The sequence below is a fragment of the Xyrauchen texanus genome, chromosome 36, assembly GCF_025860055.1.
Source record: "Xyrauchen texanus isolate HMW12.3.18 chromosome 36, RBS_HiC_50CHRs, whole genome shotgun sequence".
Classification (NCBI taxonomy): Eukaryota; Metazoa; Chordata; class Actinopteri; order Cypriniformes; family Catostomidae; genus Xyrauchen; species Xyrauchen texanus.
This window is the reverse complement of record NC_068311.1, coordinates 21,234,767-21,252,254: the sequence shown is the minus strand read 5'-3', so window position 1 is coordinate 21,252,254 and position 17,488 is coordinate 21,234,767. Positions and strand designations below refer to the sequence as shown.

At 39.2% G+C, this 17,488-nt stretch overlaps 1 protein-coding gene across 1 annotated transcript in view; it reads right to left on the bottom strand.

Moving 5' to 3' along the window:
- Nucleotides 1–17,488, bottom strand: part of LOC127630245 (protein turtle homolog B-like) — a 113,929-nt gene continuing 96,441 nt past the window's right edge. Inside the window, 9 exon segments of the mRNA XM_052107722.1 lie at nucleotides 1–4,350; nucleotides 5,698–5,828; nucleotides 8,019–9,647; nucleotides 10,512–10,598; nucleotides 11,218–11,263; nucleotides 13,054–13,215; nucleotides 13,968–14,052; nucleotides 14,708–14,934; nucleotides 15,052–15,227. Of these exon segments, the coding sequence (XP_051963682.1) occupies nucleotides 4,130–4,350; nucleotides 5,698–5,828; nucleotides 8,019–9,647; nucleotides 10,512–10,598; nucleotides 11,218–11,263; nucleotides 13,054–13,215; nucleotides 13,968–14,052; nucleotides 14,708–14,934; nucleotides 15,052–15,227 (2,764 nt within the window). The 3' untranslated portion in view covers nucleotides 1–4,129.

Sequence of the window (17,488 nt, the reverse complement as noted above, 5' to 3'; positions counted from 1 at the left end):
TATATTTTTTTTATTATATCAAAATACAAAAAGTTGTATGGGGTTATTACATGGTGCAAAGCGTTGTAAAATGTCAACCTAATAGAGAGCTTGCCAAAATGTGCATATCTGGGCCTCTGGTGATGTAAACAATGCAAATTGGGCTGTTAAAGACAGCACACAGACACTTAACACCATATTTATCACAACCAGGTCTGGTATCGATGTGTCAGGGACAATTAATTTGTCAGGGTAGCATATTCTTTTTGATTGGGGGTTTCTATAATCCAGAAAGGTTTATTAATAAATGTAAAAACAAAATATGAAAACAGTGGTAGAACAGTGGTTTTGTTTATTCTCTAAAAATGCCATTGCTTGCTGCAGGGTTGTTCCTTTTCAATATCAAGATGCTGAATCAACTACTGTGGAGGTCAAAATTTCACACTTCAGATGTTGGTGCAGATATGAAACACCTTAACATTTACTCCTAGCAGCATGAAGACACCAGGCACCATATCTTAACATCTGAGCATGTGGAGACACAGAATGTCCGTGGAAAAACACTTTGGAGTATTAATCAAGGACGAGAATACAGAGGCACACCGCACCACGTGTCATAATCAGTTTAGTCTAGCAATTTCTTGGTAAATTCCAGTTGCAGTGGCAGAAGAATCAAACAATACATTGTAATACTATTTTACATAAGGCTTTGGTACAGCACCATACTGTTTGAGAATAATTCCTGAAATAAATCCGATAACTGAACAAAGAAGCCTCCGATCAAGTCATTCAATCAAATAAATCAGGAAAAAAATATATTATTTTATGATTTTTCTTTTTCTTCACATGAGAACAGTCTCTTATACATTGCATTTAAGGTGTCAGGATGAAAACATGTTTGCCCAGAATACCTCTTCAGATAATATAATCTGTAAACAATGTACAACACAAATCTAAAAGCAGTTAAAAAGCACAACAATGCAGTTTGAAATATGCTTTAAGTAAGCACTATCTCTAAGAATGAGGTTTAATGTTAAAACAGTCATAAATTAGTGCATAATGCAGTATTACATTCTAAGTTTTCAGTGCTTGTAATATGAACAGCAAAGAATAAAGAACAAAAAGATGCATTTTATCTGAAACAAGACAAACAGGTCTGAATGAGTGAAATCAGAGTAACTTTCTTGGTTATGTAAGGTTAGTACTGTTCAATCAACAGAAAAAGGAAATAAAGTTTCACAAAGCACCATAAGAAGTAAGCACAATAACTGAATACAGGCAATCATTAATATGACACTTCATTTCCAATACCCTCTTAGACATTTGTCCATTACAAGCCAAAAGGGGCATGTCTACCTGTACAGTATCGTATACAGTATATTCAACAAGAAAATGTTGAATAATGGGGTGCTCCTTTCAGAGACCAGAGGAGTTGGATAAAGTACAACACTGTCAATCACCATCCACAGATATAAAGCGACACTGCATTTGCATTTTAAATCAGTGTCACAGATTTATGCAAGGATGCATCACTCCGATATGTCCAAGAAGAACGCAATACAACATAAATGCTGTCTTTCACACCTGTTTATGTTCCCAGTTCCTTACCATGCTAAATAAAAACATTTACTATCATACCGTGAGTACATTTCACGTTTTACACATTGATATGCTGCCTCCTCAAGTCTTTATAAACCTTTCTATATGTGTTGGCTTTTTACTTATGATCACTTAATAATGTAAGCATGTTTTAAATCTGAATGTGGAACTGTACTAAACTCCTTTGCCATTCCCATAGTGAAACATAGTGAGAGCACAGGACCTGCCCTGTGAAATAGGTTTTTATTGCTTGCAGTCCTACACACCCGGAGAACTCAACAAAGGAAACCACAATGAAGCTAGTTTAGTTAAAGACAGAGGACTGTGCGTGAGTTTGTGTTAACCGCTGAACCACAGCACCACAAGTTCAAAAAGACATAGCACCAAGTCATAATGTATACAATGTGCCTACATCCTTGCACGTTAGTTCTAGATCATGTAAACATTATGTGGCTTTTGTAGGACTTATGTGGAACGCATTCTTGACAGAACTTGTATAGACAGGACATGTAGCAAAAACAGAGTTAAGTCTAATACTTTTCTCCCAACAGCTAAAATAGCCACTGCCCCTGTCCTCTGGGAGACAACATATTTAAAGCAGCTTTATGAATTGGTACACACCATGTGGGGTGAAAAGCAATTGACAAAGACATATGTTGAAATAAGCAATGGGATTAATAGCTCAAATAATCACTGTGCAGTGAAATATTAGATTTTTTTTTTTTAGTTTTTTTATGTTACATTAAAAAAAAGAAAGTGAACAGCCTTTTGGGCACTTAAGTCAAATTGTCTACACTCAATGTCACTTTTTTTGTGTGCAATTAAAGCCTACTCTGTGAATCTTGATTCACAGAATTTCATCCCAGTGTTCTCTGCTTGTATACTCAGTCTGGTTCAAGTACTGCAAGATATTCACATTCCTATTACATCGTACTTAATTATTCAACTTTAGCCACAAAAACCCCATAGAGAAATTTGGAGAAGATTAATATAGGAGTTGGTAGCATTGGCATCTAAATGAACTAAAACACATTGAAAATATTCAGATAAATCTGATCTTCTAAGAGCAAACCACACATTCCCCTTCGGTTAAACTAAACTAAATGCTCCATTAGCTTAATCAGCAGCTGTTAGTGAACTCTAGATACAATGAACAGCCGAAATCATTAATAATTAAATTCACACAAACTTTGCGATTGACTTCAGGTGAGCTGAGATGAATGATACATACAGTACTAAAGATGATTTCGAGAGTACAATATAATCAACTCAAATTTTTTTTTTAAAAAGAACAATTTTGGAGGTTCATTTCTGTAGAAAACACTGATTATTTCATGTAGCTGTTATACTGATGTCTTTATTAGTCTGCACAATATCTACTGTACTTCCTTTGTGTATGTCTAAAGCAACACATATCAAATTATTATTTATCCTCATAATAATATCCTCGCAATAATGCATTTCACCACTTCTAACTACATTTGTGCAAGACAAGGACCAAATAATTGTACTTTAGTTTAAATATTACATTGGTAAATATGTCTTCTGAACTTGTCAAAAAGCATATTTCTAACATGTGAACCTGAATCTTTTTTGAGGGGGCTAATATTATTCTACCTCCAACCACTTTAGCTGTCATGTCTTTAAATAATGTCTTTAAACTGATATAAAAAGTGCCTTAACTGTTCAATAGTAGTTTATGTGTCATAAATAATATATCATGTAAATCATTTTTTAAAAATCAACAATGTTTTCTCTTCCACATGCCTTTGCTTGGAATTCAAAACTAGCTCAATCTGAGCTTTGACAACATAAATTACTGAATAGCTATTGTCCCACAACCTGTTTAGTAATGCAGCCAACCAAAGCCTGTCTTTTGAAGCTTACAATTTCTATGATATTCTGTGCTTTATCTTTAATTTGTAATATTTTGATAATAATAAATAAAATTGATGGAACAAATTATGTTGATCTTTTTGGACTTAATCCCTCTTGTTCTGTAATACTGTTGAAGCTTTGCCACAAACAGACCGCATATGTCATTTAAAATGAAATATGTTCGCTTGCACAAAATATTGTAGGAGTGCTGAAATATGTGCCAGATTATTTCTTTTTTTTTTTTCTTCTGTTTTTATGAGGTATATTTTGTAGAAGGAAGATAAGAAACCCTGTAGTAACGTTCACGTCTTGAGGGACATGCCTGTACAGAGTATTAAACTCTCTATCCTTCACAATATACACAATATGATTTAATAACAGATTACAATTACTGAAGTGGCATTTTTCCTAAAATGTAATGGATTTCTTTTCTTTTTCTTTTCAGTATAATATCATACAAAGCTTTTCCTATCCTTTTTCCTTTCTTCTAAAAGTGTAGCACCCCTGTACTTTTACCTTTGTGTAAATTTACAGAAAATACAGATATGTGTAGGATATTGTGCCAAACGAAGATAATAAATCGTTTCTAGTTTAGACAAAACAGTACTGAGAGCATATCCATTGTACATTTTTGCTAATGGACAAGGATAAGGTTAGTGTGTTTCGGGCTCTTTCAGAGTAGAGAGCCATAGTTTGAGGGGGCAGGGTCCAAACTGGCCAAGAGTGACTTCCTGTCTTCTCTGGGGTGAAGCCAACGCAGCAGAGAGGACAGATGGAGACAGGGAGGCTTTCTAAGTGGACCTTTCCACTTTTTCTTGGAGGGAGAGCTGAGATGTTCTCTTTGCTCAGAGGCCTGAGATGCATGCGGCTGCAGGGTCTGAGAGGACGACACATCTAGAGACAGTAGAACAAGTGAGAAACACAGGGATACTGCAAGAGCACACAAATTTACACTTCATACAAAACAGCAAGCTGAAATATACTAACTAACCACTATTATATACTTTATGAAAAGAATGTTCTGGGATTTAAAACAAGTTGAGTTCTATCAACGGTATCTGTGGCATGGTGACATTTCCCACAGCCAATAATTTTGACCCCATCCAAAGTAACAAAGCCAGGGCTGTAGCAACTATTATAAGCTGGGGTTGGTGCCTTTAAGACCCATCAGAAGCCTACGTCAACCAGTCCATTCGGCAGTGAACAGAACCAGTGCAGAAGCGGTAACAGTACAGGGCAGGCCAAGAAGGTGCAGCCATCATCTATTGCTTTTAAGGACTACAGGGCAAATAATGTCAGGTCAGTGAAGGAAACGTTTGAAACATGATTGCATTGCTGATAATGAAATGAATAACTTTGAATTAAAAAGTGACATTTTTTCAACATCAGTCAGTTGCATGAGAGCGCACACTCTTGTTCTCTTTCTCACTGATATACAAGGCATGAGCAGGGGGAGAGAGAGAGAGAGAGAGAGAGAGAGAGAGAGAGAGAGAGAGAGAGAGAGAGAGAGAGAGAGAGACAGTGTGCGCTCTCATGCAACTGACTGGCGGTGAGAAAATGGCACTGAATTCAATGACACAAGGATGGTTAAAATGAAAAAAATATATATATTTTTTCTTTTTAGTCAAATGAAGGACAAATTTGGAATGATCTTTAAAGGTTTTTTAAAAATCTGTAATTGAAAGAAATATTTTTATACGCAACCTCACACTCTCTCACAAACCCCCTTGAGTTCCCTCAAAAACCCCCATTTGGGAAGCCCTGATCTTTACTATACAAAAATGCATTTATTTGAACTGTACAGTTATTTAAGTGGTCCTTTTAACAACGGGACTACTTTTCTATACAGATGAATTTTAGACAATTTCCGTGGGTGAATTTTTCTTTATGTAAATGGTCTCTTTCTGGTATCCTTGCATGTATTATACAAAACGTGCATGTATCGTGCAAAAGTATGATGGTTATGATATGAAATTAGTTCAATTGCAACTTTATACAAACAAGGTTAGTAAGCATTGTTATCCATTGTAAATGCATTACTGTACATTTTATACTGTGCATGTTTCTGTATGTTACAAACTGGGACAAGTCGAAATTATTATCTGTGATAATCGACACCATGCTGCCAAAAGAGCTGTATAGTAAGTTCCTTTAAACAAATGATCACATAAAAGTAATTGGGACATCAGGATAACTAACATGTGTACTTCTCCCAGTAAGTAAAATAGAGATGAAACTGACCTGTCCTTTTCTTGAATCTGGAGTTGTTGTTCTTGTTGGCTGATGATTTCTTGGCTTTATTAATACAATAATAAATCAGTGCTTCAAAACTCTCAGACCCTGCAGGGACTCTCACTTCACCTAGATGCTCCCTGTGAGAGACAAACATAATGTTGCATTACTTTACACAGCCACCAGGGTGTGCTGCCCTCCATCGGTCTGTTTAAACTCAGATTGGGAACTTCTTGTAACTCTCGGGCTCCCCAATGTCAGATGCAATTTTAATACCTTTGTGACAAAAGTACTAAAGTACCATTCATCAACATGTGCTGTGCAATTTAGCAATGAATCAACTTTGGATGAGTCGCAAAACTCTTGTTAGATATTATGTAGAAATTTTTGTTTTTGTTTTTTTAAACAGGTTATCTAAATTAAATCATGATCTTGTTAACTATAATTGGTTGTTCAAAACACAAAAATTACCAAATCAAATGTATTTTTAAAAAAATCCTTGATTAAGTACAGCGCGTGGGTACTAAGTTAAAAGCACATCACATTAGTTTGGTTAGTCTGCTAAATTGAAGTTAGCACTTTTTATAAAGTTTCTACAGATGTTATGTGAATTAACCTAAATTATCATGACAAAACCTTTTACCTCATGTTGTACACTGCTGCCATGCTGCCAGCACTTTCCAATCAAATTACTACTAGCCAAAATCACATTTCCCAGTAAGCACACTGAGTTCAATTTTCTATTAAACTGACCACAACAAGGTCATGTGTCCTGAAAAGTGTTGTCTTTTATCGTACATGCCATTCCTCTATCATGGCAGAGATCATGACATTCAAACGTCCATACTGAAGAGTCAGCCAACAACTCATGGACTCACAAGGCACAGAAACACAAAGCGTTTATAGACAGTGTCCCTTGCTGCTGAGGCTGTGGAAAGAGAAAGTGAAAGTGGTTAACAGAGAGGGGAGGTAGACATAACTGAGCACTACAATCCGTTACATCAAACACACTCTGGTTACCATGAATACACTGTACAGTGGCTTCACCATGCTGACAGGAGAAGAGATGGCAGGGAGGGGAGAATGGCCAGCAAAGAACAGTTACATAAAAGAAATGAACCAAACCACTAGGACAACAGATGTGACAAGAAATTTTAGTTTGAGAACTGCTGTTACTGATTCGGGATCGAGGAAGAGTATTTAGAGAAGGCATGCATGATATCTTTGTACATGGAAACAACATTTTTAAAGGGGAATGTCCAAGTCTGCCTCTGAAAGGGGGCAAGTGTGAAATATTGTTAAAAAAAACTGACAATTTTCTGTACTTGATTCTCACAGAAATGTATTGGAAATTTCTAAAAAAAAAAAAAAAGAAAAGAAAACTGCAGTGTTTATAAGCCCTGCTAAAAAATACATATAAAAGCTGGTTTGCTGCTCTTAGCTGGTCTGTTTGCTGGTTTTAGATAGTTTTGTGCACGTTCCAGCAAGTCATGCTAAGCACCAGCTTGGCCAGGCTGGGAGACCAGTTAGACCGTCTTAAACCAGCTAAGATTAGCAAACAAGCTTAGGCTGGTCTTATTGTTAGCAGGGAGCAAGTAAACTCTTCACAAATCTATAATTTATGTAATGTAATCAAAATCTTGAAAAGTCTGTCATTCCCCTTTAAATGAGAATGATTTAAGACCCCACCTGCAAACCCCTCCCCTTTCAGACATGGATTCGACCCTTACCTATTGTGGTGTAGAGGACCTGGTCACAACAATGCTGCCCAGATAGCTGAGATCAATCAAAAACAAAGAGGGTAAGACTACCAGAGCCTCCAGAGTAAAAGTGGCGTCTCTACTCTAGATGAGGATGAGTGTTGCAAGAGATGAGTGCACACTCATCCCTGGCAATGAAGGCCGCCTATGAAGGCCACTGCGATGGTCAAAGCCCTGAGTTAGAGGGAGTGAACGGGATGAGGGAAATGAGCTGGAGAGGGTGAATGATGTGATCAGCCCACAAAAGAGGGCAAAGAAGGAAGAGCCATGGGGTCATCATGGATGCATTAGAAAAGCCCTTATCCATCAAATGTTTTATTCATTTTCATAAATCAAGATTACACTGAGATTAGGCTTTGAAAAAAAAAAAGTATTGAAATTTATCCTGTGAACCCAATAAGTTATGCTGGAGGACATGGACATTGGTGCATATGTAAACAGTTTAAGATGTGCATGTAGAAGATTATAATTCAACATTGGAAAAGCATGAAAGCATTGCTTTTGTGGCATAGATGATTAATAACTATCTCCTTTGTCATTTTGGAGCCTCCAATGGTACGGTTCACCTACCCTGGAGAGGGTTCTGAGGGAAGCATCTCCTCATCTGTCCTTCTTTGAGACGGCATCTGGCCAAAAGCATCACTGCTCTCCGTGGGGGGTGAAGGGGACTGAGAGGGGTAGCTGGCTGCTGCTGTGGCAAAGGCCATGTGGGTGGGGTAGCTGAGGCTGGCCCTCTGACCTTGGGTGGGTGAGGTGGTGGGGGAAGAGGAGAGAGACCTCCGGGAGAAGGAGACACTGGCAGGGTGACGGCCACTCTCTGGCATCTCTTGAGAGCGCGAAGGCCGCAGGATGCTGGGACGGGGAGGAGGGCGGATGAGGATGTCTGGAGAGCCGGCATGTGAGCTGGGAGGTGTCTGGGTGAGAGGGGAGAGTCGTGATGGCTGCAGGACCACCTGCTGCAAGCCAAGATCCATCCGCCGCACTGCCCTGGGGCTCAGCCAAGGCTGGGCCTCGGACCTCCAGCCGTCTGAGCTCTCACTGTGCAGTGTGCTTGGGCTCCCCATGCGGGCCGTGGTGCCTGAGTAAGGCAACACTGGTACACCCATACCGTGGGCAGTGTGTCTCAACTGCCCCAGACTCTGGGCCTGTTGCATAGTTATATGCTTGGCTGAAGGCGGGAACCTGCCGGGAGATCTGCTCAGGTGGGCTCTAGGGGCCTCCAGCTGGAGGAAAGCAGAGCTTGAAGGGAGCTGAGAGGTGGTGCCAAGAGTGCGACTATGGGAGGGGTATGGCGGGGGCTCGGGGAGGTCCCGGTGGAGATATGAGGAATGACGTGGTTGAAGAGCGAGACGGGGACCCTCCTGACCCAGAAAGGGGAAGTCAGGAGGCTGCCAGATCTCGGTCGAGCGAGAGGAGGGAGGGCTATGCACCAGTGGGAGGGCGTGGCCTGAAGCGCCGTACTGATGGATCCTCAGCTCCTCCCTCTCCTCGGGGATGGTGGGATGGCGAAACGGCCCCTCGGGGGGATAAGATGGTGAGGAGGACATGGCAGAGCTACGAGGGCTAACATCAGGCATGTAAAAAGGAGGGTGAAGCTCCACCTCAGCGCCACTACCTAGATAGCCATAGAAGGGCCCTGGAGGGAAGACCCTGTGAAAATGGGAGACACGGCTCTGCCCTGTGGCCTGAAGCCGACTACCCTCCAAGATGCTCATACCTTCCATGGGCCTCTGGAACTGAGGGCTGTAGGCTGGGGGCTGCATGTAGGACTCTTGGCTGGAGGACACAGGGGATATCTGGGGCCTGAGGGTAGCCATGACTGGGGGCAGGGGCCCTGGGTCATCGTTCTCCTCGTCTGACTGGCGGAACTCTGGATACAAGTCTGATTCCTCCACAAAGGGGAAACCCTCAATGCGTCCGTGTTTGAGGGAAGTGTCGATGTCGGTGGGATCCATGATAAATCGGCCATCAGGTCCACGGCTGATCAGCTCGATGGGTGTGGTGACCTCTGCCTCATGCTTGGACACACTGTACTTCTTACTGGTTATTGCTCTCTTGGTTTTCTTATAGAGGGAAAGCTCCTTCTCTTTCCTGGGGCTTGGCAGCTTCTTCACATAAAGGCCGTGGCCACCCATGCTGGTCAGAGATGGGGGCCTGGAAGAGGAAATGCTCTCAGGACTAATCTTCCCAGAGGACAGCCTATCAATCAAAAAAGAAATAGGGCTTAGGATAGAGCCCTGGGGAATACCGTACCTGAATATCCAAAATATCAAAACAAAAACCATGCTACATTTATACACGTGATATATTATCTCAAGGAAATGGCGTGAGTTTACACTTTCATGTTTATTTGTTAATGTAACAAATTAATAATATTTACATAAAAATACCTTTATTTAAAGGTCATCTTGAGGGATAGTTTACCCAAAAATTTTAATTCTGAAATCTTTTAGTCACCCTCATGTCGTTTCAAAATGTTATGACTTTCTGTCTTTTGGTGGGACATAAAAGATGTTTCCTGTTAGCTTCAATGACAATTCACTATCATTGTATGGAAAAAGATGCAATGAAAGTAAACAGTAACTGAAGGTAACAGACTGCCTACCACCTCCTTTTGTGTTCCACAGAAGAAAGAAAGTCATGAGTTTGGAACAACACAACAAGAGTGAGCGAATGAGTGAATGATGTTGGAATTTTCATTTTTGCTGAAATATCTCTTTAAGAAAAGAGAAAGATTGTGTCAAAAGGAGACAAAATGGAGTACAACAGAATCAGAACATGACACAGAACACACAAGTCATACAGGCACGAGGGGCTAACATAATATCAGCTATATATTTATACACTAAGTTTTTCATCTTTTTTTGTATAAGAAGTTTTTCATCTTTTTCTAACTTTACGGGATCAATCAATTGTCAGAATTTGGAGCAGCTGAGTATTGAAGATGTTTATTCCCCCAAAGAAGCATTTTAGCTCTGCACCACAAACTGAAAGCATGCATCTACTGCTGACAGACGCATACTAGCGCCTGACGCTTAAAGAGGTGCAGGTGCAAGCACTCACTGAGGGCTGGTGGATGGGGGCCTGTAGCTGCTCCTGTCTGGCTCTTCCCAGTAGGGCTCAATGCCAGGCAAGGGGGTAAGAGGAGGCCTGCGGTGAGAAACACAATAGAGACGGGGCCGAGTCGGCCGTCAACCAGACTACGGTTCCACACTGCTATGTGGAAATGGGTGGGATGGGAGCATGAGATTGCAGCTCTATGAAGACCAGAATGAAATCGGATAAAAGCATAAGTCCCAGTTTGAACTGGGATAAGGATGCTACCTTAAATGTTCTCCTCCCCCCATTTAGCTCCGGTTAAATGTGGACGTGACATGCTGTCATGCCTGCACTAATTCAGAAGAGCTGAGAGGGAGAAGCATGTTGATTATATTTTCTTGTGCTATTGAAAGGTTCTGTTAAGACCTGACTGAATGGCAAAAAAAAGAAAAAGCTAGAGAAGATTGTTTGTAATGGCAAATCAATGCATCTCACTGCTGAAAAGCAGAGGTAAGCACAGATGCATTTATAGCAGCCACTTTAGTGACCACTCAAATCCTCCTCCATGCATCTCTCACAGTAACACAGCAGCTGCTAGGGTAAGCGGTTTCATTTCCCCAACTGTACATGCTCTCTTGCTCTCTGAAGCCATGTGCTGAAGGGATCCTGAGAGTCAACAGATTTGCAAAAGTGCAAAGTATGATTGATGTAACCATGCACTGGTACTTACGGAGATTCGATGCTTTTCCTTGTGTGCGTTATCGATAACGGAGGGTCTAAGGACAGATATAACAAAGTGTTGCATCAGCATGACAGTATGCTTCAGATCTTTATCACAACCTCTGTCATTTTTGGATGCAAAAATAGCCTACTTTCTCTTACCCTGCATAATATGCAGAGACAACAATAAGTAAGCTACTCGTGGGTTTATTTTCCCATAAAATGTAAACACTATCAAACCATTTGTTTGCCCTATTGGCCCCAAACAGCCATATTGGCTCAAACACTAACATAAGTTTGGGACGGGACTATCAGTTTGCTCGATCAATGTGAGATGGGGTGTGTGCAAAAGAAGGTGGAAACCACCGTTTAAAAACCATAATAATAAATATGCAAAACTTTATTTCTCAATCAGTATTGTTGTCTTGTTTTCAAGTGTATGGTTCAAACTTTATGCAAAAAAATACATCCCAATGGAGTAATGTTTTCCCTTTAAATTAAGTAAATTTGTCTATTTTCTATTTTTCATAAGCAAATAGTTTTTTCTTGTGTTAAGCATAAAACTCATTAACACTTTCATATGTACCATCACACATATGTTAATAACTGGTCCCCGTAGAGTATTGTCACACATATGTGTTTCTGCAACTGCCAGTTACGTTACAAGCTGCCAGATTCAAATCAGCTTTGGCGCGTCTGTTATTTATATTCGCTCAAACAGTTACTCATACAGTCTTTTAAGCCATGCACACAGCCAAGTCTGTTTACATTAGCGCTTGTCACACACATGCGTGCGTGCGCCCACACACACACAATGTCTGAAATGTCAAACAGTGCATAGGCAAACCGGACTGATGATATTATTTGTTCATTTGTATTTTACAGCTATGAAAACAAAATAAATAAAACAAAAACAGTACAGAAGCCATAATACATTTGTTTACATGTTTATTTTATTACATACAGTATTAAAAAAAATAGAAATTAAAAAAAATAGAAGCAAAATACTAGTCTACACTCTGTCCCCCTCTACCACCTGTCACGTGCAAGAATAACTCATAACTCACTCCAGGAGGCACTGCAGAGGAATTTAGACCCTACTCATGCAAAGGTTCAATTTAGTTAAGATTTCTCTGAAAACAAAACTTAGTAAATTATGTCTTTTTGCCTCTCAATAAATTTATGTTTTGTGTGTCCCTAGAGAAATGGGAATTGTTTTTTCTTCTAATTACTGGATTGCTGATGATCTACTAATGATGAATTACTGCTTATACAGTATTTATTAGCCTACAATATATGACCATGTTTACTTTATAGTGTTTATATTGTAATACATTGTAGATTATTGTAAGAGTGCATGTTTCCCTTCTGTGTTTGTGTGAGCTTTGAAATTTAGGGCTCGTTTACAGTTAAAACTCCTGTGCTATGGACCAAATCTTTTTTTTATTTATTTATGGTTATTATTGGTATTTTGGTTGCAAATTAAACAGCACCTGGAATTTTAATAATTTAGGGCTCTTGTAGCATCTATGTTTGTACAGTAAGGAAATACTAAGAATTAGTTTTAACATTCAATAAATCGGCTTTAAAAACAATTTGCCGATGAATGGGTTATCAGCCTTCTCCACCAGCTTATTTATCATATCAGCAAAATCCACTATTGTTAAACTTCTAGTTTAGGTATTTTTACTGGGAAACAAGACAGAAATACTGACATTGAAAATTATTTTGAGCTGTGTTGTTTTGAAATTCTGTTTCGTATAGCTAGTGGTACAAAAATGACACAATTCAGCTTTAAATACAGCACTACAAGAAAAAGTCTGTCTTGTCTTTTAAAGGGACCCACCTCGCTTGCGTTTCAGTTTGCGACGATGCTGCTTGTTGACGAAGCACGCAGCTAGCGTACTAAACAAGATGGCAGCCGCCAAGAAGCAGATAGTGGCCACGATTCCGGCCACCACTGGCTTGGCCAGCCCCTCGTCTGAGATCTCTGTGGGAGGGAAGGGGTCTGAGAGAGGAGACACACTCCAGAATGTGAAATAAAGATGGAAGAATGCAGCAAGTGTGTTAATCACAAAGCAGGTGAACATGGTTACTGACTATGCTTCAGTTAGTGCGAATCATAAAGCAGACTATGGCATAGGGCAGGCCGATATAGATACAAAATATATCTTTATAATTTAGACTTTGATGATATTCATTATATATGTCTATATTTATATATTTGCTCTGAAATAACTTAAAATGTTGTTGTTTTCAATAAGAGGAACCATCATTTTAACAAAACAACCATTGTAGCCAAAATTCTAAATGTTTAGGAATTAGATACAGTAAATGATCTAACTGACCACAAAGATATCACAATACATAATAATAAACAGCAGTATGTGTCTACATACTGTATATTCTACTAAATATTTGGAAAACACATGAAAAATGCCAACACAATCATGATCAACTCTTAATCTAATTTTTTGAGCCTTAACAAGCCTAATGACGTGGTCAAATAAAACTCTTTTCTGCGATTATTGCATTGTTGGTCATTTTAAATCACCAGAAAAATCGTTGTAAATATATTGTTCTATTCCATATATTGCCCAGCCCTATGGCATGGTATTGGCATTACTGCAGCCTATTACATCTACATAGCAAAAAAAAAAAGCACAAGGGCTTTAAATATTTTGACCAGCAGGGGGCAGTGAAGACCTAGGTGGCTAAAACTATGAATTGGTGCATTTTAGTGACGCCCCTTATTCTCACCTGTACTTGATACTCCCACCACATTACTGCTTTCACTGACAAGATCATCCATTACAGCAAGCGTTCTGAATTCATACCAAGAGTCCTGGGAGACAGAGAAACAGGTCAGTAGGTCACAAATCCTGTGAGGCCAGCAGGTTGAAGTTTCAGATCTACCAAAGGATTTAAAATAAGAACATTTGTCGCAGACTCTATACTGAATGTATGTCAGACTAAATTAAAACAATATCTTCTGAGCTTTTCAACAGAAATCTCTTACTATGCTAATTTTCTCAATAATCACATAGCTGCCATCCATCCAGAAGTGAACACTGGTGCAAGATGGAAAGACATCATTTCTCCTGTGTAATTGCTAACTGTAGGCAACTTTGGCTGATATTACTACTATTATTCCTCGATTCAGATTGGTTAATTTTGGCTTTCTTCAGTCAAATACTTAAGTATAATGACCCCTAATCTGCATAATTTTCAGTTATCTGAGGCAACTGATTTCCTGCATTACACTCTGTGGTCTCTTTCTTCTCACATTATAAAATAATTTAAACTCATGTCAGATTTTTTCATGTTTAATTTTTTTTTATTTGGCCACCAGCCACTGGTCATTATTTCCAATTTTGCAACAATGACCAACTGACTGTACATTTTTCCTTATTTATTTCTTAATTATGGAAATTAACCATTTACATAGTCCATTTTATAATGTATATTGACATAGTAGAAATATTAACCCAATGTGTTACCTGAATGAGGTCTCTTGCTATGATCTCAGTCTCAGTGGCAGGAATCAAGTCGTCTAGAACCTCCCACCTCTCTCCCAGACGGAACTCGATGATGTAACGGTCAATTGGTGAAGAGTGATTGGCTGGAGGGAGCCATGTCAACAATACACCCTGCTGTGTCCGATTGGCTGTCAGGCACCGTGGTGGAGTTAGTAGCACCATGGGTTCAGGGGTACTTATAGGATACCCTGGGACATGCAGGAAGATAAGAGGTTGTGCTGAACAAACATAACTGCATTTCATGTGTAGGGTCATTTGGAGGTACATTTCACTATAAAGTGTTTATAAAGGGAAGTATCACTAACCTCCTGTAGTTACAGTGACTACCTCACTGAAGGGGCCAGTGCCCAGTTTGTTCTGGGCCAGCACACTGAATTGATAGGCAGTATTTGGCTCCAACCCCTGTACCATCAACCACGTCTGAGAACCGGGCACAGGTATGGACAGCCAATCGTGAGGTCCTAAATCATTCTTCACTTTCCTATTGGATGATGACATTTATGCCATACTGTAATCATACTGTAACAATGTAATTCTATAGTTGCTATGTTAATAGCATTTAAAAAATATTTTTTTTGACACTCTCATCATTTACTCACTCTCATGCCATACCTTTCTTCTGCAGAACACAAACAAAAATATTTAGAAGAAAATCTCAGATCTGTAGGTCCATACAATGCAAGTTAATTGTGAACAGAACTTTCAAGCTCCAAAAGCACATAAAGGAAGCATGAAAGCAATGCATATGACTCCAGTGGTTAAATCTATATCTTCAGGAGCGATTTGATAGGTGTGGGTGATAAACATCAATATTTAAATACGTTTTTTGTTCTTAATATCCACTTTCACCTTTACTTTCAGATTCTAGAAGTGAAAGTGGAAATTTATTGTAAAACATATCCCAAACAACTGGAGTCGTATGGATGACTTTTATGCTGCCTTTATGTGCTTCTGGAGCTTAAAAGGTCTGGTCACCATTCACTTAAATTGTAAGGACCTACAGAGCTGAGATATTCTTCTACAGATCTTCATTCGTGTTCTGCAGAAGAAAGTAAGTCATTCACATCTGAGATGGCATGAGAGTGAGAAAATTATGAGAGAATTTTCATTTTTGGGTGAATTATCTCTTTAACACACATCAAAAGGTATGGTATAAATGTGCTTGATACATACTGGTATGTTTACGTATATATAAGTGCATGTTTGTGGGTAAATAATAAAAAAATATATATTTAATAAATTATTTTATTTCATTGCAGTTGTAATTTAAACAATAGTGTTTTAATAGGCACTTTTTTATTTATGTATTTATTGTGGTCCATTATTGTTTTTATTTTCTAAAATAATTATATTTTTATTTTAATACTGACTTAAAATTTTACTTTTAAACATAGCAGTGAAATTGCTCAGGACAATATATAGCTGGTGCAACTTCAATCAGAATCATATGTTTTTAATCAGCTTCAATGGAAAGACCATATTTTGTATAAAATATCATAAAAACAAGATATATCAGAAAATTAGCATCAATTGTGTATAGTCCTATATACTCTCGTGTCCAACAAATAAACTATGTCTTGAACACCCCTTGCATTTGAAATCTTTTCCCAGGGAAAACACATGATTTGTTTCTCATATTTATTGCAAAGGCTTCCAGAGAAAAAATCATTTCTTATTTAAGTGAATGATTGAATGAACCTTCATGGCACAAAGCATTGATTTAATAAGCAATTCAATACACCTTCGTGTCGTCAGTTTCCAACAGGAAAGTCATGAAAATGATGAGTAACTACATTACATTGGCTATATGTACACATTTTATCACTTGGCATGGCACAGAGCCTGCTGATATTATTCACTGCATCACAGATGCTATGTAGTGAGATGTCAGCTTGAGGTAACTGCCTTTTAATCGAATACCTAAGAATTTGGCTTTAAAAGCAAGAACAGTTCTTGAACATTGTGCTTTTCTTTCTTTGAACTGTTCTTTTGATTAATTTAATCTACAGCCCTGCCTCCAAACAGAAGGCTTGGTGTGCTATACACAGTGCATTCAGAAAGTATTCAGACCCCTTTTTTTCACATTTTGTTATGTTGCAGCCATGTGCTAAAATGCTTAAATATTTTTTTTCCTCATCAATCTACACTCCACACACCATAACGGCAATGCAAATACCAGATTTTTGATAACTCTGCAAATGTATTTAAAAGAAAAAACTGGGGGGCCAGGGGAGCTCAGTGGTAAAGGTGCTGGCTATAACCCCTGCAGTTCGCTAGTTCACTAGTTCAAATCCCAGGGCATGCTGATTGACTCCAGCAAGGTCTCCTAAGCAACCAAATTGGCCCGGTTGCTAGGGAGAGTAGAGTCACATGGGGTAACCTCCTTGTGGTCGATATAATGTGGTTTATTCTTGTGGGGCACTTGGTGAGTTAAGCGTGGATGCCGCGGTGGATGGCGTGAAGCCTCCACACGCGCTATGTCTCCGTGGCAATGCACTCAACAAGCCATGTGATAAGATGCGTGGGTTGATAGTCTCAGACGCGGAGGCAGCTAGGATTGGTCCTCCACCAACCAGATTGAGGCGAAGCACTACGTGTCCACGAGAACCTAAAAGCACATTGGGAACTGGGCATTCCACCCCCCATTCAGACTTTGCTATATTATATAGTAGTGGTGGTGGCGTAGTGGGCTAAAGCACATAACTGTTAATCAGAAGGTCGCTGGTTCAATCCCCACAGCCA